Raw genomic sequence first — 26,846 nt, 5'->3', positions numbered from 1 at the left:
GTTATGGCGGACGTTGGGGGCGGGCTTGGTGGGGCTCGGGCTCCGGGGCGGGACACGCGGGGATCTCAACCCCGCCGTCACCGCCCGCCGAAACGGGTGCTCCTTTACCTTAGAGGGTTTGCGCGGTGCTTTCCTTGTTTAATATTTATTAGTATTTTAACGACTTTATCCTCGAGGTCGCTCGGAAAGCTCTCAGCGGCGAGCGCGGCTGTTCCGCTGCGCCGCCCCGGCTTCGGCCTGCCGAACGGCGCGGCCCCGCCCGGGCGCGGGTTGGCCCTGGGGGAGCCCGGGCTTGTTAAGCACCTCCAGAAAGAGCAGTGGTACCTTGGGCTTCCTCTGCGGGCCTGTAAAAGGCAACAAATGTTGGGTTTTTTTTTCCCTTTGGAAAGAGGCACAGAGTCGTCTCTGCTTTGCTCCTGGACCGTTTAGGTGTTGCGTTACTAAAAGCTTTGTTTCATTTTTTGGAATGTGCCCCGGTTGCGAGGCAGCCGATGTTCCTGGCCCCGCGCGGGCACCAACGGCCTCGGCACGCGCCGGCGCGGGGGCTCGTTGCAGGTTGCAGAGAAACACGGTGCGAAAGGGGTCCTTTTGCATTTTGTTTGTGTACACCTAAACGTATTTGCCCTCAGGCCTGAACAGAGGTTCCTGGCAACAAAGAAATGGCGTTCGCTTTGGCCTCTTGGGTTTGCAGGTGCAGGTTTTGAATTCAGGGAGTTGTGGCATCTGCTGTCACTGAACTACAGGCTTATTGCTGTAACAGGCTGTGGTTTGGTAGAAGATTAAACGTGAGTACTGTGATTCTATGAATAAAGATAGTAAAAGAACTACCATAGACAAGAGCGTTTGGAGGTGGAAGAGGTGTCTCCAGGGGAATGATTGTTACTGTCTTAAAAGTGCTTCTTAGTGTTGTGCCGCCCTTTGAAGTGAATTGATAAACATGATGTTGAAGTGACAGAAGCCAAAAAGTTGTCTGTTGTGATTGTGGCAGTGCTGGGGTAATGCTGACATTTTTCCAACATGTCCTGAACACAAGCAAGAAAACAGGGAAAGTTTGAAACTTTTGGGGAAACGGGAAAAGAGCAAGGACATAGTAACAGAAGGAAAGAGAAAAGTCCCTTTGTTTACAGAAATTGGACACTGACACTAAAAGCAATATAAGCTCATTTTGGTCTGTAGAGATATTCTTAAATTCAGGGAGAATATCAGGGGCTCCCATATCTCAAGATCAGGTTTACTGTTCAAGATTTACATGCATGACATTTTATTATTTGGAGTTAATTGTTGTTGTGGTGGTATGAAATTAATTTGGCACTTTGTAAGGACACCTTTGTTTCAAACATAATAATTTGTTAAATATATGATAGATAGTGCTGTGGAGTTAAACCTGTTTAAACAGATTGAGTCAGCATAAGGGTATCAGTGCAGGTACTAAAACTTCACCTGTCGTAAAATATTAACCTCATGTTACTTCTGCAATATATGCAGCAACAGATTTTTGTGTATTTTGTGATTATTATACGTTTAATATTCTTTGTGGATTTGGGCACAGTTCTTGCACTAAAAATATTACATATTCTATCTATTAAGACTTCAGATTGACTCTAACAAAAATAACATAGGGAATTTGATTGCTGTGGGTTATCTAAGCCAATTTCTTTATTTTCCAAACTTTAGGTAAGCTTTTCTTGTATAAATAAAATGTAAAGGCAGTAACACTGGCTAATACATAAAATTATAGATATATGTAAGTGGTAGAAACATGAATTGTTGCTTTTGCCTGGCCTAAATTGCCTTGGTTTTCAGTGCTTGGCTAATACAACTATACTTTATTTGAACTTCATTGTGCAATGGTTAAGATGCAATCTTGAACAGTGGGCTAAAGAGCTCTTTTACAGTCCCTCCTGAACAGTCCTGTGTGTTTAAAGAGGCAAGATAATATCTGGATTGTGTAAGGAAGTTGCAGTGTGCTTGTCTTAACTCGTTTTCCTACCTGTAGAATGGGGAAAATTCAGTGTATTGCATCAAAGATAGGTGAGAAAAATAAATTCTTTCATATGTCTGAAGCAGCCAGATGTTACCTTCATGGAGACCATATTACTGTCAAGAAGATTCATGCTTGCATTGGATTGCTTCTATTTTCAGAACTTCGGTAGTTCTAAAATATGTGCATTTGTTTGTGACTATTTGGGAAAAAAAAATGTTGCTTGGTTTGATTTCAGCATTCAGTGAATTCAGACCAGAATGCAGCTTGTCAGTATTCTGTGCCTTCACAGTGTTGAATTGCTAAGGTCTTAATTTTAGAAGATGTTCTTCTCTTCTTCATGGCTGTGGCTACGTTTTCATTCCTTTTAAGTGTAGCTTTTCTAGAATGGGATGCATTTTACCTGTAAGCATGCCCTATGAGTCTCACAAGCACATGGAGTCAGAACATTTTAGAAACCACTTATTTTTATTAACTGTAGTGTTTTTACATTCTTGAAGTATTAGTCTGATTTACCCTTTAAAGGCGAAAGTATGTAGTATAATAGTTCTTGGAGCCTTATTAGTAAAAATAAAAGCTTTACTTCCTAACACAGTCAATTTATTAACTTTAAAAGCAGTTGGTTACTGAGTTGTGTTAAAGCCTGTGTCATTTTGAGTGATGTCTTGATGGAGAAATGACTGTATCTGGTATTTAAGGGAGAGCTACCAAGAAGTAGGAAAGGAGACTTAAAAGCAGAGAAGTTAATTGGAGACATATACTCAGTAAAATCAACAGTAACACATAACTGTATGAAAAACAGCTTTAAACTTTCTTGTAATTGAAATGCAGCCTATTAAATAGAGGAGTTTATAGACTTTTTTAATTAAAGCATTTTATATGGAGTGAAATAACATAAATATGGTTTATTGTGACCTTTGTTGTAAATCATGACCTTTGCTATCATGGCCTTTGCTGAAAAAGACGGGGAAAAAAGCTACTACAGGTTTTCTGCTGTAATTCTCAGACTAGTAATTACTTTTTTTTCCTTTTTCTTTTTTTTTTTTCCCCCCAATATACAGAATGTCAGTGGCTGCTTACTGTATATTTTGCTATAGACAAATAGGAACTTCTGGTCCAGCCACCAAAAAACACATACCATGGAATTATATCAGTAAGTACAGTTCTATATGTATTCATCTGAAGTGTTAATAAAAAGGAAAAATCTCTGTTGGTATGATGCCATGCATAATTAAATGATACAAAAGATCTAAATCCTTGAATACTTTCTGATCATAAGCTTTTATTTGCCTAAAGTGGGTATCTGCTTCTGACCTAGTTTTGCGTCGTGATACATAAAATGACACCAGCAGATTATCTGAAATTAGAACATGAGATGAGCACCCCCCCCAGATGCAGTCTCAGTAACTATCTTGAACTCTCTTTCGTACCTGATTTTTTTTTAACCTCTAGAGCCATGAGGCAATTGCATCCATAAACTGTGAATAAGGTTTCTTTCTATTGTTTCTTCCTCTTTATTTAGTGATATTAGTTCTGCAGTCTTCTCCACTTAGTCTCTGCTTTCTTTGGTGTCTTCTGTATAGAATTACAATTCTTCCAATTCTGAAGTTTATTTTTGAGCATTAAAAGGTTGGATATTGCCATTTCTGCTCTACAGGAAGCATTGCATTTTTTTTGCCTTTTCAACCTTCTCTGCCAGCTATTTCTTCAACATGTAGCTGCCTCTTGCCTGCATGCCAAAATTCTTGTGGTCTTGCAAAGTCAGAACCTGGTGGTGCTGGTTGTGGGGCAAATCTCCCAATTCCTGCTGAGGAAAAGAAATTGCTCATGATAGGTGAGATGTGTTCCCTTGGGTTTACTGCTACTGGTAATAATAAGAGTTTCTCTGTATTGAGATACTTACATCCACATAATCAGCTCAACTTTTCAAAGAATGTACATACACCTGAATGTATTCATAGACATTGAAGAAATATCCATGCCATATAAGAAAACATTAATTCCTTAAAACAATCTGGAGTTCCAAATGAATGCTAGTGATGCAGGCAGAGAAAGTTTGCTGTTGATTCCTGCAGCTGAGCAATTAATGTAACTGATGGGTCACAGTACTCAAAGTAGATAGCACTGGCAGGATACATGTTTTATCATCCTGCTTAGGAGAGCAGGAAATCCTAAAGCAAGTAATATTTTCACTGTTTGTAAATTTAGGTAATGATTTCCTGAAAGCCAGAGAACAATAGAAAAAAAAAATTAAAGCTTACTTTTAGTGGCTGAAATCCTTACTGTCTGGTAATCAAATGGTAACTATGTTTTTATTAAGGTGATGCACACAACTTTGTTTGACATGAGTTTTTCATTTTTTCAAGGAAAAATTGCAAAGGTAACTGGATCGCTTATGCTAGGGTAAGTTGTAACTGACAAGCGTATATGACACATATGCAGTTAAAATTTTAATTAATGTATCTTTAAAAATTGCAACAATTTTAGGGGACTTTTAGACGTGGTGGAATATAGTTTTGAAACATGTTTTCTAATAGTACTTATTCTAAGTATTTTAGAGTTTTTTCTCTGCTTAATTAAAATAATCTGCAGACTATTATGTATGTGGTAAAATCTGGATCATTTATACCAAAGTGACTGTTCATGTATTTTTAAAAAATAATAGTAATATGTGGTTCTCTTTTATTTAAAGAGGTTTTGTATTCATTACATATGAAGTCCTGTCCTTAAAGAGGTTACTGCAAATTGATACTCAAGCTATAAATCAAGAAAAACTTAAATCTTATGTGTATGTACATACAACTTCTCTAAATACAAGTGAATATCAAGGTAAGATACATAATTGTTTGGATTCTAAAAATAGAATTTTAAGAGAATAGAATGATTCTGGAAGTCACCCTTATATAAGGAAATATATTTTTCCTGAGTTTTTTTACAAAAATAGTATTATTCACAATTTCACCAAATTTATTTCAAGCTGGTATCTTTTTTTTTTTTAAGATAGTTCGGTACACACAGTTCTCTGTATATGAGATAATTATATATATGTGTGTCCATATACATGTATGTATGTGTGTGTATATTTCATATATATGTGTGGGTGTGTGTGAAAAATAATGTAATAGAACTGTGTTTCAGTCATCTAGTAATCTGAAAATACTCTCATAGGGATCACATACCAAGCCAGAAAAGAAATCCATAAAGCAGTGAGGAAAATTCTAGAAACAGAAGCTAAAATTTTCCGGAGACCTTTTAATGGTAGGTGTTGAAAGCATGGTTTTATCTGGGGTTATTGCTTTTGAATAGTAGAACATAAGCCTTTTAGAGGCTTCTTACAAGCTTAACATGTTATTTTGTATTTGAAATGGTGGTAATACTGCTATAATGTTCTGTATTAATATAGAATATTAGTATATTTTCTGTATATTAGAACCATTGCTTTTCTTAAAGTAAACAGAAGTGATGATTAGGAAGATATTTGAAGTTTTGGGGTTTTTTTTGTCCTTTTTCAGAAGAGACTTGAAGCTTAAGATACCAGGTTAATATTTGATACAAGTTTTGTGTACAAAAGGTGTTTGGGGGACTCTCAAAATTTCATTTTAGAAAAGTATATTATGCTTTCATCAGAATTGCCAATATTAACTGAAAGCAGCACAGTCTTTTTGTAACGGTGTGCCACTGCTTTTTAGAGTAATTTGAAATAAGAATTTCAATTCATATAAGAAACTGTGCTCCCAAGGCATACTATCTATTCTCATTTAACTATCTGTTACATGATTCTAACAATATGTACATCCACTGTGATGATATGAAATTAATTATTCAAGGTCAGAGCCTCAAGAGTTGCTAATCATTTCCAGCTCCTGCTGGAAGCTGGCAGTTCTGGTTGGTAAGTGCCAACCAGGGTGTGTATGTGTAACATATATATGAAATATCAACTTGGTGCCACTAAAATTAATCAAAATTATGCCATTAATTTAAGGATCAGCATTTTACTAATGCCATTGTGCCCTTGTTTGTTGCACTAATTTAATATTAGAACATTACACTCTACTGTTAAGGACTAATATTCAAATATTAAACAGATATTCTTTTTTTCTTACTCAATGTATAGAAACATGACTGTTAAAATGCTTATCAATAGTAACCTGGATTTTATTTGTTTCCTGGTAAAAGAACAGTTCAGTACATTTGATGTAGAAGATCATGAATGTGCCTTATGGCTGCTCCTAAGGAGATGTCAGTCAGAAGACAAAGAGGTCCGACTGCAGGCTGTACAGGACCTGGCAAACAACACTCACTGGCATGGTAACGTATGCTGATGTAGCCTGATTCATCCCAGAAATGTGACAAAGTCTCAGTTAGCTGTTGTATGTCTGCTACCAACGTGAAAACAAGCTAGTAGCTCCAAGTAGTGTAAATACGCTCTGAGATTTGGTCTAAAATGTGGAGGTTTTATTTAAATTTCAAGTAATTCTTCTTTCCTAGTACCCTGATACAGTGTGTCTGCAGTGTGGGACTTTCTGTTTCTCCACCAGGGAACTGCAGTCACTGCCTTGATGTGGGAGAACAGTTCATGCTCATTAGTTCATCAGCTTTTCTGTTGGGACTGCTAACAAGGTCACTAGTTGTGGTAGTGATTTTTATAAGGCTTTGTAGGGGAGTGGGTTTAAAGCCATGGTTGAGTCAAGAAAAATTGGTTAGGAGCTAGTAGGTAGTGATGACAAACTAGAGGCAGAGGGCTTGCATGTGCGAGCATTGTTTGTAAGCCATTTTCCATCCTAGTTATTATTATTATTCAGTAGTAATAAGTTCTCCATGTTCACCTAGCAGTGAATGTCCTTGAAACTGAAAGTGTGGGATGGGGAGGTGTATTGTGTGTCCTTATCCCCCCCTCCATCACTAGTCCATATAAACTAGGTGATACTCTAATCTTGGCTCTTGTTATTCTGGTAGTCCAGTCAGTTGAGAACCTTTCACTCTTCCAGTGCAATTCCACACCATGGGATTTATTTTGTTTCAGATTGCCTCTATAAAATTCTCATAAATTACCCCAAGCAGTTTACATCAAAAATCTGTGTTTTAAAATGTTTGAAAGCTAGGATGTACCAAAACTGAAGCTATGTGTACTAGTCTAGTATAACAGTCTCATGTTTGCAGGAGAGTACTATCTGTTAGCAGGGGATCTCAGTGCACAATGTGGCCATTACGCAGGAATCTAGTTGCTTTTCATTATCTTCTTTTTTGTGTAGTGCTCACTGTTGTAGTATTTTGATGTTTTGCAAACACTAATTATTCTTGCCAACTACCTTATGAGGGAAATAGGCTTTTTATAAACTTTATTTCCAAAACCAAGTCGAAGAAAGATTAAGACTGAAAATATGTGCTAGCTTTTCACAGCTAGGACCAAATTGTTCAGCATACCTGTTATCATAAACACTGTAATTTTCTTGTCCAAAGCACACCATCAGTGATTTCAGTTTGCAGCTGTAAGCGATCTGCATCAAAGAAAAAGAGATGGTCAATCTGTGACTGTAAAAAGTATATTTTTAGTTGGCTTGTCAGTTTTCTTCTAGAATTGTATAACAGTAACAAGGATAGAAACTAATTTTTATAGAAAAAGTACTGGTCTGCTTTAAGATTACTTTTTCTTTTGCTTCAGTTTGCCACTTAATTTCAGTATGTAATTTTCAGTTTCTCCAGCTATAGTGTAGACAGGTTTTGGAAAGGAACAGTAGTTACCATTTAAATCTGGTTTTCCTTCTGTAGGGTAACTGAAAGCCTGTCTTGTATCTTCAGTAAGGAGAGGCTACTTAAAATTGTACTGTGGTGCTATCTTGCCTTTTCTGAGGTCACCTGATTTTGGGACTTCAGCAATTTTATTGAAACATAGCTTTTGTATCACGTAGAATTAGGTGTCTATGTCTTGGCAGCATTGGGATTTAAGGCTGTGGTTTTTAATACTGTATGCAGAAAAAAATATGCATATGCCTATGCCTTTCAAATTTTAACTCAAGCCCAGAGGATTAAGCTTAAGTTTGTAGTCCTTGTAGTCTTTTCACAGTGGCAATACTGAACGCTTGCTTTTATTGTGCTCAACTTATATCTGAGGACCTTTATCAAACTGTTCTATATTGAACGAGTGCCCAAGTATATTTCAGTTTAGTATAGCACTGGTCTGACGTATGCAATGTTTGTCCTTTGGAATTTGTGATTACAAAATTGGAGGTTATTTAAGTAGGTCGCAGAGAGGTGGTTTTGTTTTACATTAACAAAGGAGATCAGAAACTACTTTTGAAACCACATGAACTATTTAAGGTTAGTTTTAACCCTAACACTTAAACTCTCGTGCTGCAGGTTACCAGTACAGTACAGTTGCTCAAACCTGTGATCAAAGGACTGCTATAGGTTTAGCTCGATCCAAAGATATTGACCTTCGCTTTTTCCTGCCTCCACCACTGCCAAGAATAAAGAATGTAAGTAAATGAAAAGTAGGTATTAGATGCTTTTTTGCTTGCTTGCTTGTTTTTAGTGCTTTCGTTTTTGGTAACCATGCTGCAGTGGAATTCTAAAGTAATTAATGAGAAGTAAAATTCAAAACTTTAATATAGTGATATACCTCTGTGGTATATCTGGATTAATGAATGGCATGAAGGAAAGAAGTAAGGATGGAGGCTTGATCAATTATTGCTCTCTGACTGTATGTCCACATGATACATTTGCCAGCAGTAGAGGCTGAGACAGTTATCAGTCTGCATGCACTGCCTGTCTGTACCCAACAGGCAACATGAAATAGTCTTATATCAAGTCATCCTAGATTGCCTTGTTGATATGGACAGAATCCTTCGCATAGAACGTGCTCTTGAAGGTCTTCGCATTCTCGCTGCTAGTGCTGTGCCCTGGCACTCAGCTTTAATCTTGAGAGGGAAACCATTTTGAGAGTACCATGTGACTCCCAATGCAGTTGCAAAGCAGATTTACTCCCTGGAAAAATTACTCCAATGTATTGAATCACTAATGCAGGCATACTCACTGTCTTTCACCAAAAATTCCGCTGTTTTCTCCGTTTGACATATTACTCTATTTATGTGTGAATTTATAAGTTATAACAAGTGTTTGGAGATGAGCTTTACTGTTATTACTATTAACTAAGTTTTATCCAGCTTCAGTTTTAACAATTGACTAGAACTCCAACAGAATATTCAGAAAGTACGATTTTAGCTGCTGAAATGCATTGCACCTTGATACAGTAACTGAAAATTAGTCAGTTAAGCAAGTATGTAACATCTGCAACAGATTTAAGTAATCTGTCTTGAATTCCCAAATGCCTTCAGAGATTGTGAGGTGCAGATGCGGCTCTTCTCCATCCTCTGTACTTAGAGTAAGATCTACCAGCTTTGTTTTCTTTATACCCAGGCCTGCTGTAGGCCCACCTCTTTCTTGCCACCTTTTGGGTACCAACAAATCCATATGGGATAGATTTGAGCTTGTTTTGTTTTCATGTTAATTAGTAAGTGTGTGTGTATGTGTATATAAGATTTGAGCAATATTGAGCAAATATTGTCGTATCAGCTTCTTCAATAAATAGAATTGGCACATAAAGCATAATATAAGGCATCTTTTGTAATGCTAATAGAGTGAATGCTGGCAAAAGTCCCTTTTAGAGAATACCTGTACATCTTAACCAACAAAACACTGAAAAGCAGCTTTGATTGGTAGCAGTATTCTCACTTTTTGGGTTTTTTTTATTTGTAACATTATGTGATGGTAGATCTGTACCTGGCAGTCCTGAAGTACTAAAGTATACTAGTATATGTTTGTGTGTATACTTTGTTTTTACAGCAGTATGATTGTGGGGTGATAGAAGCTAAGAGTTTCCAATCTGCTGATTAGGAAATGGAAGCAAATAATTGTGGCAGCAAGTGTTGCTTTGCACATAAGATATGTCTTCGTTTCTGATTTTTAGCAAGAATTAGAATATCTTGTGGGCAAATAAAATTACTTTGAATCTATTTTTCTGTCACCTCCTCTGGATTATTAAATGAACATATGTATTAATATTTTGAAGTTAAATTATTAAAATTAAGTGTTGTCTTTGTTTTTACTAGTACTTTATACCTTCATTTTAATGAAGTAGCACCAAAATTACTGTGTAGCTAGGGGTGAACTTCTAAGGTTCCTGTGCCAAGAGGAACTGTTTTTCTTTTGCCCTTCTGGACTTATTAGAATAAGGCCACCAAAGTATGAAGTGTAAAGCCTGTGTTTCATCACTCAGTTTATGATTTTAGAATTATCCATCTCCAAAGTCTTTACAGGTGTAACTATTAAACCAAAGTTGCAGAGCACTCAAGTCCAGGGTTCATATTTTATGGCCATATTAATATGACTAATTCACATATTTCAGATCTGTCTTTTCTCTGTGTTTTGCTTCACGTTTTGAAAAGAACTAAAAGCAATTTGTGCTTATTTCTCACAGGATTATCTCATAGGAGATGAACTTCGTTCGTTATTAGTGTCTTTACCTCAGACTGATCTTGATCCATGTGTCCAGTACTTCACATCTCTTGCTTTACGCGAAAGTAGTCAGATTCTCGCTGCACAACGAGTAAGTTCCCACCTGCAGAACAGAACGATTTGGGTTCTTTGTTCCATATGTATTTCCATATTTTTGAGCATTATAAGAGGAAGAGAAATACAGAGACTTTGTGACCTTAAGTAAAATTGCTGTATTGCCATACATGCAACGTAAGTAAAATCTCTTGTGGGTGTTGGTCTCTTCTCCCAAGTAACAAGCGATAGGAGAAGAGGAAACAGCCTCAAATTGTGGCAGGGGAGGCTTAGATTGGATATTAGGAATAATTTTCTCACTGGGAAAATTCCTGTAAAGTAGGTATTTCAGCATTTTGTCCAGAACATTTCCTTCCCCTTGCAGTGCTCATAAAATTGTTTTTCACATTTCATCTTACTGTTGAGTTTTCTTTTACTGCTGAGATGATTAAACCTCTGTTAAGTCTTACTAGCAAGCTGATAAGTTGTTAGCAAACCTTAACTAGTAAAGTCTCTTACATCACAGGGAAATGCCTCCCTGTAACAGATCAATGTTGCCAAAACCAGAATTGGAATAGTGTAGTGGTCTGTTTGGACTTGGAACTTAGGAATTCTTCAGTTCTGTCCATCCAGCAACTTCCTGAGTGGCTTTAGGAACATCATTTAAAATGCTGTTATTGGTTTTTAATTTTTCAATTGGTTTTTAAATTTGTGATTATTATTTTTTGTAAGATGCAATAATAAAAATTACTGTAATATAACAATGATACCTGTCAGCCTTTATTTAGAGATTTCATAGTGCAATAACTCTTTATTTTCTATGCCACAATTTTGTGTAATATTTTCACACTACAACTCCTTTATTGTTTCCACAGCCAGAGCTCTTGCTATACAAAAGGAGCTTCGGTAAAACATCACACTTGGAGGCATTTTGATAATCGCACTGTTCTAGAAAACTGCTCTTTATTGATGTTATGCTGGTCTTCCTACTGCATGATTGTGACAGTCTGGTCTTTGGGGACTATGCTGAGTGCCGAAGGCCTTTTTTTCCTCCTCGTTTTTGCAACTATGGAAGTCTAGATGCAGTCTGATTCTTGATTTTTTTTTTTTTTTTTTTTTTTTTTTTTGCTTAAGCGAACGGTGCTAAAAGAAGACATTAATTAACAAAATGAAAATCCTACATTTTCTCCCTTTATTGTATGTTTTGAAGTTAATAGACTGTGGAGGCTACTGACTGAAAATCTGTTAAATATTTTCAGTTTAAAATAGTAGATTTTTTATGAATTGGTTTTGTGTAATTTGTACATTTGAAAAATGCATGCATGCTGTGCGCTCTTTATAGCAATTTCCGTAGATCATTGCACATTTAACGTTTTAGTTTAGAAATGCTTATTTTATGTAGCCATTTGAAATGTGTTATAGCTTTTATTGATTCTCATTTCAGGGAGGCTTATGGTGTTTTGGGGGAAGTGGACTTCCATATTGTGAAACACTGAGTAAAATCCCTTCAGAGACAGTGGAACTCTTTTGCTTGCAAGCTTTAGTACAACATTCTAAGGTAATTTGTCATTTAAACTGTAACTGAAAAGCTACTTTTATAAACACTCCTTTCTAATGCTTTCTCATATATTGGGAAGGAGTTGCCATTTCATTGTCTCCTATCCCTCACCCCTTCTGTAAGAATCTTCAGACAGAGACTGGTGTGAATTGGAAAGCGGCATTACAAACTCATTTTTTCTCATGTGAAGTATATCTAAATCCTGTTATTGTTTCTAATTAGCCTGTATGAGTTCCCCTCTAATCTACCTGCACGTGTCTTTCAAGAAGTAGAAGGGGAGGCCATCTGGCACAAAAAACCAGGAGAGAAATGCTTGAGGTCCAGAGGGCCTCAGCAAGTCTTTTCTGTGTAGGGCCACCTCCCATCGGCACTCAGAGTAGTTGGAGATAGATATCATGAAGAAACAGTGTTTCCATTCTGCAGCTTCTCAGTAAGCAAGACAGTGATGGTGTGAAATTCTCAGTACAAAACATGTGTGGCTTTGTGTGAGTTGGTATACATCAGTTCAGAAAGCATACAAGGGGTCTCTTCGTATGGTGCTTAATCTAACCCTAGTGCCAGGTTTCCAGAAAGCAATGTAGCCTTGTGAATTTGCTCTAATCAGAATGAAATGCAAATCTTGGCCTTTTACAAAGGTCCCTCCTTCAGCGGTCCCTGTGGAATATTGCACAGCACTCTGCTAATACAGTGCATCTTCCCAGGACCAGTATGTTCTTTGTAGACACAGATGAAGAATGTGGAGGATTTTGTGTAACAATGATTCTTCTTGATTCCAATTGCTGCACTCTTCAGTGTGCATTTAATCACTCAGAAACCTAGAACACTGAGAATAGTAAATTGTTATTAGGATAAAGTGCAATTTGCTAGTGTTCTTTTCCCATCTTCCATACATGTAGAAATCCTGACTTGATTTAGGATTTGTTGTATTCTAGATTTTCAGTTTGAACAAGTTGTGACTCTTCTTATTCTGAATGTGTGTCTGTCTTTGTTGAGCGCCACAGACTTGAGGACATATGCAGTTCCATGACTACCACACATTTTTAAGCACTGTAGACAACATGTCCAAGTTACAAGCATTTCACTGCTCTTGGTAGTTGAGACTGCAACTAATTAGTGCATAATTTATCTTCTTGAACTAGAATCTATTGTTGTCTTTAAGATCAATAATGATAGCAGTACTATTTGGAAAGTAGAAATACCTTTATATTTCAAAGAGAAGGGACTATAATTATTGCATTTTAGGTGGTGGACAGGAAGACAAGTAGCTCTGGTTGAAATAGTACTTTAACAAATGCAGGCAATTGTCCTGTTCAAACTCTTGAACTTTAGTTGAAATTTGATGGTGGCAAGCAGAGAGCAATCTCATCTCCCTCAGATGTGGAGGACAGTAGAGTCATGGCACTCAGAATCTTTCAGATTGTAAAGCCGTAGAAATCATGCATTTAGCATATTAAAATGTTCCTCTTCAACTACAGCATAATAAATTCTAGATTAATAAGAATTCCAGTGTAATAGGGGCGTTGTGTCATATCAGCTCTTTAAAATTCCCTAATTTGTGAATTAACAGCATCTCAAAGAACCTTTGACAGATCATCTGCTTATTGTAATTGTATTTACTGTATAATGCTAGGTTTCTTCTCACTGTGATAAAATTGAAGCTAAAGGAGGCCTTCAGCTACTGCAGAGGATATACCAGCAACGTAAAGATTCAGCAAAAATACAAAGGAACATAATCCGCATTATTGGAAATATGGCTTTGGATGAACGTCTTCATTCATCCATAGTACGTGCAGGTAAAAGGAAAGCAAGTACAAGCAGTCTGAGTGTCAGTTTTCTATTCTAAAATTTTTAGAGGATTCAGTGCTTTTGAAAAATGTAGTGGACCGTGGCAGTGGTGTGATTTTTATATTTGGGGGGTTGGGAAGGTGGTCTTTATACAAAAAATACGGACAGGTTAGACAGTGTTGATGAAGAAGTCCTATGTCCTGTCTAGCCAATTTATGTCAGTGCTACAGTGATGTTTTAAGTCTGATGGGTGGTGAAAATTTGGACTTGGTTCATGTTCAGTTCGCATTACTGGTAAAAATATTTTTTGTGTTTCCTACTCTTAGAGATCTTACCTTGTACATTATTATTTTATTGACCATGTTTTAGTCTCATAAAGGCACGGAGCAGCTTGCAGTCCTTACCTTTGAAGTAAAGTGAAACATGCCTTCCTGCCCTCCCTTGTTTCATGTCAAGCTTGTAACTTCTGCTAAGCCTTGCTCTGGTACCTCTTTTTTTTAATACACTCTAAATAACAGAATAAAATTATTCCTTCTAATTCTTTAGCAGATAAGTATTTCCCAATGTTTTATTAGGAAAGAAATAAAAACAAAAATAGAAAATATCAATATGGTCATGTATACATCCACGCTGGTGTCTGCCTCATTTTTTTTTTCTCCATGTTGCAAAAAGGAGAAGTAGTAAAGTCACAGGGAAAGACCGTGAGGGTGATTAAAAATTTATGATGACTGTGATAGAAGACAAATAACAAGACTAAGACACTTTGTTTGGCAAAAGCAACTGACAGAGAATATGATGGAGATTTATAAAATCCATACTGGCATAGAGAAGGCAAAGAGGGAACAGTCATCTGCTGTTTCTCATAATGCAAGACCAAAGATTCTTGTACATTAAGTTATCAATAGGCAGAATGAATAAATATGCATTTTTTCCATACAGTGTGTGACCAAACTAGAACTTGCCACTAAACATTGTTGCTGAAGACTTACAAAGCTGTTCACTCTCTAAAAAGTGCACTGACTTGCTGATACACTTTCTTATTCTTCTGAGAGGTGGTTCTCTTTCAGATTGTAAGCTGAACAGTGGCAAAATACATTGCCTCCTCACCACACTGGATTTCTGAATTTTGGAGGTTCCATTTATCTAGCATTGGCTTTCCTGCAATAAAAAGAGTAGACTGAACATCTATTTTTACAAGTATATTTTGAAGGATGATGTTTTTGAATTCTTCTGTTTGGATGTTTTAATTAGTTAACCTGCCACTTTGTTTTTTCACTGTAGGTTGGGTTTCTGTACTTGCTGAAGCAATGAAATCCCCACATGTCATTCAGTCTTCTCATGCATCCAGAGCTTTGGCTAATCTAGACAGAGACACAGTGCAAGAAAAGTACTCAGATGGTGTTTATATCTTGCATCCACAATATCGTAGCAGGTAAAGCAGAAGGAGATATTGTACATGCTGTTACTTGTTATACTGTTCAGTTACAAAACTTTGGAAGAGTTGGCATCACAGTGCTGCTGTACTCATGTCACCTGTTCTTTGATTGGTTGAGAGGGCTGAATTTAGATTCTCAAATAGGAGAACAACAGAAGTGCTCGGAGCAGTCCATAGTGATGAAAGGAGGATTATTGTACTGCATGGAAAGATCCAGACACAAGCCATGAGATGAATTACTGTTTTGCGTTTGATGCAACCATCTAACCTTTGCACTGGCTGTCTTGGGATACAGTGCTGTGGAATTATTCCATTGGCAGCAGCACCTGTGGGCCTAAGATGCAGTAAATTCACAGCTTCAGTGTCTTTTAATAGTGATTGTATGTCTGGGCCTGACGCAGCCTGCAATATGGTGTGTCAGTAGCAACTGTTCTCTGGGTCACTGGTGTTAGTCAGGTTGCAGTGAAGATACAGTTTGATGATAAAGCTGGAACTACCAAACTGCATTAACAGTAGCCAGAGAGAATGGTGTTTCTCATTATAGAAAAACACCATTTCTGAGGTGGGTACTTTCCATAGCTCTTTTTATATCTCCGCTGGGTGGATCCCTGTTTTTCTGTCTTCATCTGAATATTCTCTTTGAAATATCGTAAAATGTTGTCTGTAAGATAAGAAATCGCATACAGTGATTTAAAAATAGCATTTTGGCATCCTTAGGCTAAAAGTACTGTGTAAATTTAATTTACTGAAAGAATTTGTACCATGCATCTCTTAAAAATTATTTTTCTATATCAGTCAGCCCATCAGAGCAGACATCCTTTTTGTTCATGGTCTTTTGGGAGCGGCATTTAAAACCTGGCGACAGCAAGACGTTGACCGACGTTTGGATAAAAAGGCTTCAGAAGGGGAAGAGGACTATACCCAGTGCTGGCCAAAGGTAAAAAGACAACATTTTCACATGCGGCTGCTGTTTTCTCACTAATGAGAGCTGTCCAGAAGATCCAGAATTAAACTGTCTGGCAGTTGTCTTTTTTGAATCAAAATACTTGTAATCTGTTATACAAGTAGCACTTTTCAAGTTCCTGGTATATTTTGGTTAGCAAGCTGGAATTTTGACCAGGTTGTTCTTGCAAAGGGAAATCCCTGCTTAATTTAATGCTCTCAGCATCATTCCTCTGCTAGCGAAAGAGGCAGCAATGACTGTTTTCTTCATACTCTTTTTTTTTTTTTTTAGAACAGAATGTTATTGCTGAGAAAAAGATACATAAAATTACATTTTAAATTAAATACCCTTTCTTACATACGTGTCCAAGTACCTCATTGCAGATTGCTATTTAAATGTTGTTGGCAAATAAGTAATTACTGTTTCAAGCAGCTCACGTGGTTATAACCAACAGAGTATCTCTGTAAAACTTAAACTCATCGGTCCTGTTGGTAATCTTAGTAATTCTTGTTTCACCCAGGAGAGGGAGCCAGGAATACACAAGTTAGCAATCCATTTCTATCCTTTGCCTACTTCGTGACTGTGAAATGCACTAGAGTTTGCCAACATGTTATAAAAGTAAAATAGTCTAGGCATAAGATTTATTTGGGGATTAACTGAAGAGCAGAAATCTTGTTTGATATTGTACCCGCGGTAACATCTTTGCTCCATTACTAATAAAGTACTCTTACAAGTTTGTTAGATAATTCAAATGAGTTTATTTTGTTTTCATTGTTCTTTAATTTAGACATGGCTGGCTTCAGACTGTCCTGCCCTTAGAATCATATCTGTGGAATATGACACCCATTGGAGTGACTGGAAAGCAAAATGTCCTGTTGAGGCTCACAGGTAATGAATTAGGTGTCTGCAGTTTGGAGGGGCGGGAGAAGGGAGGAGAGAGACCACCGAAGCTGATCCTTGGGATCACCTAGTATGACACAGTGAATTTAACTTTTCCTGTTGGATTTGAAAATCAAGTTTGGAAATAGGTACAGTCATGGTATACGTGAGCTTTTTAGGCTCATGGATAAGAATTTGTGGCAACTTCCTAAATTCTTACAGTCTGTTTGTGTGTAGCAGACACACTATATTACACTATTAGGTGAGGTAAATATAGTATTAATACTATATCTTAAGGGGAATGTTTCTTGAACTTGAAACAACCCAATAATGCTTTATAAGCACAGAAAAAAAATCACTGTGCTATGACTTTTTACTCGCAATAAAATGAAGCATATAATTTCATTCAGGAAGTGATAATCCCTGGAAAGAGATTCATATAAGTTTTTCATAGATAAAATACAGCAACTGTACCTGGTCTGCTCAGAGAGAGTATTGTCAGAGGAACTGTGTTTTTACTGATAATGAACTCAGTAATTCAGAGGAAGATGGTACCTCCAAACATGTTCCTTCTAAAAAATAAAAATACTTTGGGCCCATAGAGATTATTTGACTTGAATGGATTTTAGGCTTAGTAATGTAGTTCAGTGATCTTTGAACCAGACCCTAATCTGAGTCCTTGAAACACTCATGCAGATTCTTAAGCATGTAACTAGTCCTGTAGGTTCAACTTGTGTACTTCAATGGAGTCATGTGTGTGACTGCTCACAGGTTAAGAATCTGAAATATGTTTTGTGGAGGGGAGAAAAGAATTGAGCACATGTATAATAGACAGGGAACTTGGTACTTCTTCATTCTCTTCTCCCTATGGATATACAAAGGATCAATGCAATTATTGCATTAAAGAAAGCATGTTAGCAGGGAAAACATAAGATGTGGCTCTTAATATGTCTATTTGAAATTAGGCAGAACAATGATAGTTAAAAAAAAAAACATGTAGATTGTTACCTCTACAGAATGAATTTTTTCCTGTGTCTGTCTGGAAGAAGTATAATGGAAGAAAATTTGAAAAACAAACAAGAGTGTATTTATTTATTTATATTAAGTTAATGTCTTTTTCATTACAAAATGGAAGATTACATTGCCAGCTATTTATGGTCACTCAGGCATAGTATTTGATTATTTTTATAGCTTGATATGGTTAGTAAAAAATGAAAGATATTTAATATAATTTTAACTAGCAGGAACAAAGATGTACCAGTAGAATCACAACCTCATGATTGCTTTAGGTATGTAGGCTCATTCACTGTTTCAAAAGAGAATTTTTATGTCCCTCAGCTACCCTAAGCCTATTGTTCGGCTGAAAAGACATATTTCAGTATCCTTTTCATATGTATTAGAAAAGCAATTTCTAGTGAGAATGTGGAGAGCAATAGAGACGAAGTGTGTTAGACTTTGCACAGTGGTTGCCTGAATATCCTGCAGTTTCCATTATCCAGGGGTCTTTTGTGTTTGATTCTTGTTATGCTGCAAAAAGTAACAATGTTGCACTGTCAGGCTTGGGTTGGGAACTGGCATTGGGTTTGTTTTCACTAATGAAGTGGAGATGCTTATGCTTTTATACTATTTCAGCACAAAGCATTTGGAGGTTATTGTCTGGAAAGTATAACAGACATTATCTGTGGTTTTTGAATGTATTGGCTGATCATGCACTTAGTTATTAGTTTCCTGTGCGTTGCTCCACATATTTGGTATTGTTTAGCAAAGTACATTTTTGTCACACATTAGGTATATTCTTGTTTCAGGGCATGAAGTTAATTATGCATTGGTGATTCTTTCATAAAATGAGAACATGATTCTGTTACAGTGTGTAAATGAAATTCTCTAAAATCCCATAAAGAGAACTAAAGCTAAAGGAAATGAGTGGTAAGTGAAATTAAAATAAAACTTTCTAGCAAGATCAGGAAACTGAATTTAGCTCAATTCCTGCTGTCCTTGTGAAGCCAACCTTACAAAAATTTTTGGCATTTTTCGATGTAGCAACAACAATTAATTATTTTTTAAATGTACCTAAGTCACTTCCATAAACATGCAGCACTGAAAATTCTTTCTATTTTAACATTGCCTCTTAACCTATCATGCTTCATCACACTTGTGTTTGTTTTTTCTTTGCAGGAAGTCTATTGCTTACAGGAGCAATGAGCTTCTTGACAAGCTCAGAGCTGCTGGGATTGGAGACAGACCTCTGGTATGGGTATCACACAGCATGGGTGGTAAGCACATTGCCTGTTCAAGATAAAGTATTTGCTGTTATATTGCAAGACAAGCTGCTAACCAAATTAAATCTGAAATGCAATTATTCAAAATAGTTTATCTAAAAAATTTACAAAGACCTAAAAATACACAATAGATTTCTTCTTTCTTAATGCGTTATATTCAGTAGCACATGTATTTTGAAAAGATTTTTATTGCCATTTGTTTTTACTGCGTTGATTTTTAAAAACACAAAATCAATGAGTTGAAATTAATGTAAATGGGAATCCAGATGCAAAATTTTCTCCATGATCATGCATATAGTAAATGTCAATAGCAACACTTAAACCAAAATTGGATTTGCATCACTCATTGACATTTTAATACCTCCTCAGGTCTGGTTTGGGTTTTTTTCAACTTAATCTTACATATTTGACAAACTAAGGACTAATCAACCGAGGCAAGAATATGGTAGTTGTTTTGTGGTTAATATAGCATGATCGTTATTTTCACAGTGCATTAATTCCATTTCTGTTACCAGGTCTTCTAGTCAAAAAGATGCTGGTGGATGCTTCCAAGAACCCAGAGATGGATAAAATTGTAAACAACACCAGAGGAATCATATTTTATAGTGTACCTCACCATGGTTCCCAGTTGGCTGAATATTCTATAAATGCCAGATATCTTATCTTTCCGTCTGTGGAGGTTAAAGAACTCAGCAAGGGTACGTTCACTTTGCTGCCATTTAGCAGCAGGGGTCTATGCTAATCTGTTCATGGTGTGTTTTTTTTTTTTCATCCTGCTGTCAGAAAAAGCTGGATAAAAACAACAAACCCCCTTTTTATGTTTTGGGTTGTGTATTGAATTACTATAAGTAATTCTCAGTAACTGTTTTGTTTGATTGCAGAGGTGAGGGGGGAAAAGGAGTCAGACCAAGTTCATAGAAGAGTAGTATGGGCCATTTAGCAATGCAGTAACTCAACATGTACTGGACTTCAGACTCTTCTAGACAAATTCTGTGCTATGCAGAAATAAATAATTGTTGTATATGATAGCTGGAAAAATGGATTACAAACAAAATGCTACTCCTTTTACCGGAGTGTTATTTTTGCCAAAACATCTCTTTAGGAATACAGTCTTGCCAGACAAATGCTATAGTCTTACGTTCAAGATAACACTGCAAATGTTGTGTTGCTCTTTCTCAGATTCTCCTGCCCTTAAAGAGCTGAATGATGACTTCCTGTCTTTTGCCAAAGATAAGAAATTTTCAGTGCTGAGTTTTGCAGAAACCTTACCAACACACATAGGCAGCATGATAAAACTACATGTCGTACCTCTGGAATCAGCAAGTAAGTCAAATATCTATTTAATTTCTTTAATTTTGCATATGTTCATGTAAGCATCGATAATGAGGAAGGATTATAAATGCTGTGGTAAAAAGACGTAGAAAAGCACATCTGTTGTGTTGTGGGGGGTTTTTTGTTCGAACTTTTGTCTCATTCTCCATGCTGAGGTCAGAAGCAGCTACATTTGTGTCTTAGGATAGCAGTTGTCTGGTTTGCTTTTTTTAAATGCAAGTAGCACTTTTTTATTGACAAAAGCAGGGTAGACCCTGGTCTAATGTTACATTGTTGTAGTCCTAGCCTTTATAATTATGAGTAACTATTGTTTATCCTTGTACAGGTAGGCCGAATAGTGTTTCAGAAGCTGCCACAAATTCCAGCTATTTACTCCTTTTAAAAAATAAGAAAGAAAATTAGCAAACTGCTAATGGAAAGAAAAAGTCACAAAGCTGTTTTTCAGTGTTAAAAGTCCTTTATCTTCCATATCTTAGGTACTCAAGCAATAGAGTTTGATTCCTGGAGAGTCGTCCATCTTTTTGCCTTTTGTAGAAGGAAACACCAGGCAGTTTTTTCTTACTTTTTTTGTTTGCAAAAATGTTGCTGATGCAATTTTATTGGCAAGGACTGAAAAACTGGACATTCGTTTTTGGGGGGAGGGGTTGGGTTGTTTTGTTTTGTTTGTTTTTTTAAATTTAACAAAATAAAGTACAAAAGAGGACTAGGTAAGAGTGCACAAATAAGCACTGTGCAGTAACAGTTTTGTAGTGTATGTCTCCTCTTCTAGAGGTGACACACAGTGCAGCAGATGAACTCTCTCGAAACCCTTAGAGGGTACATGGTGGTTCAGTGGCAAGCCACTTGTTTTGTTAAAAACCCAGGCTAACAAGTGTTACACTTGTTGTTTCTTACATATATGTTTGGGCACATGAAATCAAAACTTCATCCTGCTCTATGGTATTTTTGCATGGTTAAAGATGAAGAGTTCCAAGCAAAATGGAGGATTTCTCAGGAGGTTGAGTGAATGGATAATAAACTGGAATGTGACAGTCATAGCACCCTATCTGGGAAGTGCGCTAGTAGCGATAGCTGTCAGGAAAGAATAAATGCAGTAGTGTGCTCCAAAATCAGTAGCTGAAAATGGAATACTTGTGTTCTACAACTAGGCAATGTAAAGTTTTCATTTCCCCAGAAACATGTGTAGTGATTTGTGGCATATTTCAGGGTCATTCTAGTCACATTTTTAATCTCCACATCAAAGTATTTTATAAGGAATATGGGCAATTAGTGGTGATCAGAATCTGGATACGCTGGATTTAACCCTATCCCTAAACACGTCAATACTTAAATTTTAGTTAGGACTTTGCTGTCAGTCAGGTGCTGGTAAATTAAGTTTTGATTCTTCAGAGTTGTCTGTATGGAGAAATATACATTTGTGTATTTCCGATAAAAACAGTAGAACTCTGACCTAATGGTTTACTGGTATGGGGTTTGTAGCAATGTATAGCTCTATCTGACTAACAGTGTGTACTGCTGCTTTTAGCACATTAAAAAATAATGAAGACATAACAGTTAAACTGAAGACAGGAGAAGTTGCTTTAGAGAGAGAAATTGCTAATGCAAGATGTCCTTTTCAGCTTTGGTGATCTTAAGAACTTTAGTAGCTTTTTTCTTCTTTTTCTTTTTTTTTTTTTTTTCTCCTCTCCCAGAGTTAGGAATTGGAGACCTTATTCCAGTGGATGTTAATCATCTAAATATTTGTAAGCCAAAGAAGAAGGATGCTTTCCTGTACCAACGTACATTGAAGTTCATTCAGGATGTTTTAGCCCAAGAACTTGGAGACTGAGTTTTTGCCATCATTGGCTGCCTATTTCCTCCATTTGGTGTAACACAGTAAACTCTTCTCCTAACATTTGTTAGGAGACCTGCAGAACTACAAAGATGCTGTGTCAATTTTCAGTACATCTCCAACTTAGACACCATTCAAACTTGATTTTTTAAATATATGTTAGAATTAAGTCCTATAAACCTGGCAAAGCAAAAATGAGTGTTGGCTTAGTGACCATGATCTGTCAACAAAATGTGTGTAAATTTTCCAGCGATTTGGCTGGGAAAGGATGAGGATTCAGTGGAAAAGAAGTTTTACTTAATCTACAGATATCCCTCTGGAGCAACATAACTGGAATGTGGAGACTGCCCAGGATATCTTTGTTCAGAAAAAAAATCTTTCTCTGGAGTTAGGTGGCCTCATTAAGGTAAATATATATCTGGGACTACTGGGGATCAGAAACAATTAACTGAGGTGGTTATTTGTTGTGTCAAAAAGGAGAAGGAGCTGCCTCAAAGCTTTGGCTTACTGCCCATGTTAAGTCTTCTCGCTGGAGCCTGAGGAAATTTGTCCAGGTGAATGAAGGTGGCATTTTGCTCTAGTGGCCCAGTTACAGGGATTTGTGATTTGCCTTTTTAATAGAGCACCCAGATTTACCAGCAAATACAGCATCTGTGTTCTACATGAGGAAGAGGTTGGTAGGTTGTCTTCCACAGATGTGTTACTCATTTAGAAACTTTAGCTGATCTACAGCTGATCTAAAGAAGAGCATTGAAAATGCTCAGGTGGAGTAAGACAAATGTAGGCCCTGACAGGAACACTGATTCTTAGAGTTTGGAGCTCAGGTAAAGAAAGAGTAAAGCAGGAAAGAAATCAGGTGGTCATAAGGTCCCACTGGAAATGGAGAAGATCCCAGATGTTTTGATTTATTGAGGCCCAGGTGTATTTATTGGTGTACATACAGAGAAAAACATCAGTGTTGTCTTATTTTTTATGTTTACTAACAGTACTGATGAGAAATAAGTATTTTGGGAAAAAAATGGCAGCACTCAGTCACTTTTTTAAAAGTCTTAGTATAGTTTGCAATGCAGTTACAAGCAGCCTAGTCTAATTGTGGTCTTCTCCCTCCCTTCCTCCCTCCCTCCCCCAACCGTCTCTGAAAACAGACATGGGCTATGATTAGGCTATACAGCCCTAGCTGACCAGTTGTTAAATAAAGCCTGTATTGATGACAGGCTTAAGATGTCTTTTAGCATCGCTTATGTGAGATGGATCTCATCTTTCTTGCCTGGAAATTATGGCTATGAGAGCTGCCAAGGAGGTGGCATGTGCCTTGCAGCTCTGCATGGGGCTGGTGCAGGCACCAGTGGCCATTGCAATCCTGCCATGTCCTGTGGCCACCTCAGCTGTCCCGCCTGAGAGCACTCCAGCCCAGGAGGACACAACTGAAAATGTATTTCTGGAGTTTGAGCCTTGACCTGCTGGAGCTGCAAAGTAAAATTCATGAGAGTAGTACAGAGAGTGTACAGCACTACACTAGCAAAAAGAACAATTTTCTCCCTAAGCAAGATGTAGGTAAGAACACTGCACGGCAGTATTTCAGGTAGAAAATTTAAGGGAACTGTTGTAACTTCTAAACAGGTTTATGCTTTTTACACTGTGGTTTAAACTTCAGAGTGTAAATATATCAGAACACTTTGTATTCACAAAGTAGAGGGTATGTGGAATTCATTGTGAATAGACAAAACTTCTAATAACTGAACCTGTGTTTAGTGTAACAAATTTTTTATTGATTTTAATAGACTTTGGCTTACAGGGATTCAGATCAATGACAGTATGCATTGATCTCGGTAAACGCATCTATGTTTTCTTATTGTAACTGGAACTCTTAAGGCAACTTTCTTCTTTTTGTTACTGTATGTATATATATATATGTGTGTAAATTGAAAATTAATATTTGGAGGGAGTTGTTTGGTTTAGGGTTTTCTTGGAATATAGTAATGAAATGCGTTTTTTAAAATGTACTAGATATGCCACAAAATGTGTTAAAGGTAAATGATCTGCCAGATGAATATTCTGGATTATGTTCACTTTTGTTAAAGACCTGCATTATTTTTTAGTGATTGTGTCATGCTGGAAGAATGTAATGTTTACCTTGCATCTTCTGTAGGAGGTGTAGTACTGGGGGGCACAGCCAGTCATCTGTTTCACCACACTGAACAGTTTTTCAGTTTTTCTTTTAGGTTTTGCAAAAGTTCTGCCTAAACCATCTTCAAAGATTGTTTCAAGGGCCAGAGCGTCTGTTGTGTAGCATTCGTGTCTGCTTCACATTAGAAATGTGTGCTTTTGTGCCACCCTGGGGTCACATTGATTCCAAACAGTGCCTTTATGTAAACTCTGAGGTCTCAAACTATGTCCCTAATCCCATCTAGCTGGAAACCCAGCTGCAGAAGTGGCTGGCAGGTATGTGTGAGTTGTCTCAGAAAATGGTATTCTGTCTGCATTGTGGTATCCAAGACTAAGATAGTAAGACAGGAAAGGTGGGCTAATAGGAATCTCTCAGTCCTTGTACGCTTGTTGTCCAGTGCTCTTGTTTAAGTGTATTTGTATTTCTAGTAGCAACAGTCATCAAGTTTTTATTTGCTGTGATTACAGTAGTGCAGACTGGCTTTCACTGTGATTTGTGCTCCGTGGTGCCAGGCAGAGCAGCCAGCTAGAAAGGATAAATTGTCCATCTGGTGAAAATGTCAGTTCTGGACAAAAAAGAAAAAGCAAAAATTATGTTTTGTCAGAGTGGAAATTGTAAACAGTATTGTGGTTTTGGTTCTCTTTCTTTTTGTTTGTTTCAGTGATCACCCACCTAAAAAGCTAAATCAGTAGCTGCTATACCAAGAAGAACCACTTCCCTACCCCAAACGCAAATGCAGCTGAAGGACCAGGACACCTGTAGCAACTTAAACCACAGGGTCCTGGGCAAGCTCACATGGTGTTAATCTCTTGCTGAAGTCTCTTGCATTAAATAAGCACATAGACTTATATGCTTATGTAATTGCATCTGGTAAATCATCCATACCTGGTTTCACAGCCAGTGTCAGCAATTTTGAGACTTCCAAGTGCTGGTTTGACAACATGAAAAATGCCATGGGATAGCCACTCCCTGCCACCTGCTATATGGCCCTCAGACTGACAGCTGTCACTGTGAACATTGTTTTCCATTGATAATGTCCCAGTGAGAATGGGCATCGGAGCTGAAGACAGTGCTGTGCTGTGTGTTCCCTAGTTGTGGACGTCAGCTGACGATTGGTCAGGTCACTTGGCTTCTTTTCACATTGTAGTGGGGTGTAATCCAGAATGAGCAGGACAGAACCGCCACCTCCCGCAGTCTGGGTTTTCTGTAGTGGTTTCCCAAACGCAGAATAAGTCTGGCCCTGCTGAGATTCTCCTGAGCGTTAGAACTAGAACCCAGGCCACAAGCACTTGCCTCTGAAAAAACCCTTGGCTGGGGTGTTGGGCACCGGTGAGGAAGATAATATATGGAGACAGGAGATGGCTTGTTCTTTGCTGTAACCTTTTCAGCTGGACTGTCTGTTCCTTTCCTTGGCAGCGATTGAACAATGTATGCTGTCGCTGCTGGTATAAACCAGCTAGCTGCAGAGATTCAGACTTCACTGGGCAGCTTGCCACATACATAGACGTAAGTTATAATGCTAAAGGCTACATACTTCTCTTATTCAAGGAGAGTAATAAAGCAGATTTTATTTGACTTGTATAAATCTACTTTAATTGGCTTTGCTGCTAACACTTTCATTAACATGTAAATTAGCTGTCCTAGAGCTGTTAATTATCTTTGCAGAAAATGTTGGATATGGTCATATAACGTACTTTTTTTTTTTTTTTTTTTTTTACTGCTCTTAATGTTTTATACTGAAATGTGCACATAAATACCTAATTTTTTTTTAAGAGAAGGACGAAGAGGCTGAGGCTGTGTGTCATCTTGTAGAAAAACAAGTATCTTGCTACCTTGCTTCTGCATTATTCACCAGCCTGCTACCCTGTTAAACTGACAAGCATGTAAGAAGCTTAGGATTGGCTTTTATTGGTTTGGCCTTTGAAGGTTTTAGGGATTTTTTTTTTTTTTAAAAGTGCCTGGCAAATGAGGGAGCAGAGTAGGATAGCAGGTGCTTAAAGGCAGCATCCTTTCTTACACGATGTCTTGTGTTCAAAATTTGGCACTGACAGTGAAAGAGGCAGGCATTACAAGTAAGAACATGGCTGGGTTCCAAGAAGCTGAGAATAA

The 26,846-nt window shown here is 37.3% G+C and overlaps 1 protein-coding gene across 11 annotated transcripts in view; it reads left to right on the top strand.

Annotated features, from left to right (window-relative positions):
* Positions 1-26,846, top strand: part of SERAC1 (serine active site containing 1) — a 34,445-nt gene that overhangs the window by 163 nt on the left and 7,436 nt on the right. The window contains exons 1-18 of one of the 11 annotated variants that reach the window (XM_071806451.1): positions 20-571; positions 3,043-3,134; positions 3,639-3,815; positions 4,348-4,384; positions 4,674-4,810; positions 5,150-5,239; positions 6,158-6,289; positions 8,339-8,457; positions 10,458-10,586; positions 11,973-12,086; positions 13,717-13,879; positions 15,153-15,303; positions 16,102-16,243; positions 17,037-17,137; positions 19,304-19,401; positions 19,923-20,105; positions 20,587-20,730; positions 22,431-24,621. In XM_071806451.1, coding sequence (XP_071662552.1) covers positions 492-571; positions 3,043-3,134; positions 3,639-3,815; positions 4,348-4,384; positions 4,674-4,810; positions 5,150-5,239; positions 6,158-6,289; positions 8,339-8,457; positions 10,458-10,586; positions 11,973-12,086; positions 13,717-13,879; positions 15,153-15,303; positions 16,102-16,243; positions 17,037-17,137; positions 19,304-19,401; positions 19,923-20,105; positions 20,587-20,730; positions 22,431-22,567 — 2,226 coding nt within the window. In that variant the 5' untranslated portion in view covers positions 20-491 and the 3' untranslated portion in view covers positions 22,568-24,621. The other 10 variants (XM_071806453.1, XM_071806448.1, XM_071806449.1 and 7 more) reach the window with 10 other exon arrangements.

This window comes from Patagioenas fasciata, chromosome 3, assembly GCF_037038585.1.
Source record: "Patagioenas fasciata isolate bPatFas1 chromosome 3, bPatFas1.hap1, whole genome shotgun sequence".
NCBI classification, from domain to species: Eukaryota; Metazoa; Chordata; class Aves; order Columbiformes; family Columbidae; genus Patagioenas; species Patagioenas fasciata.
This window is presented reverse-complemented; position numbering and strand designations above follow the sequence as displayed.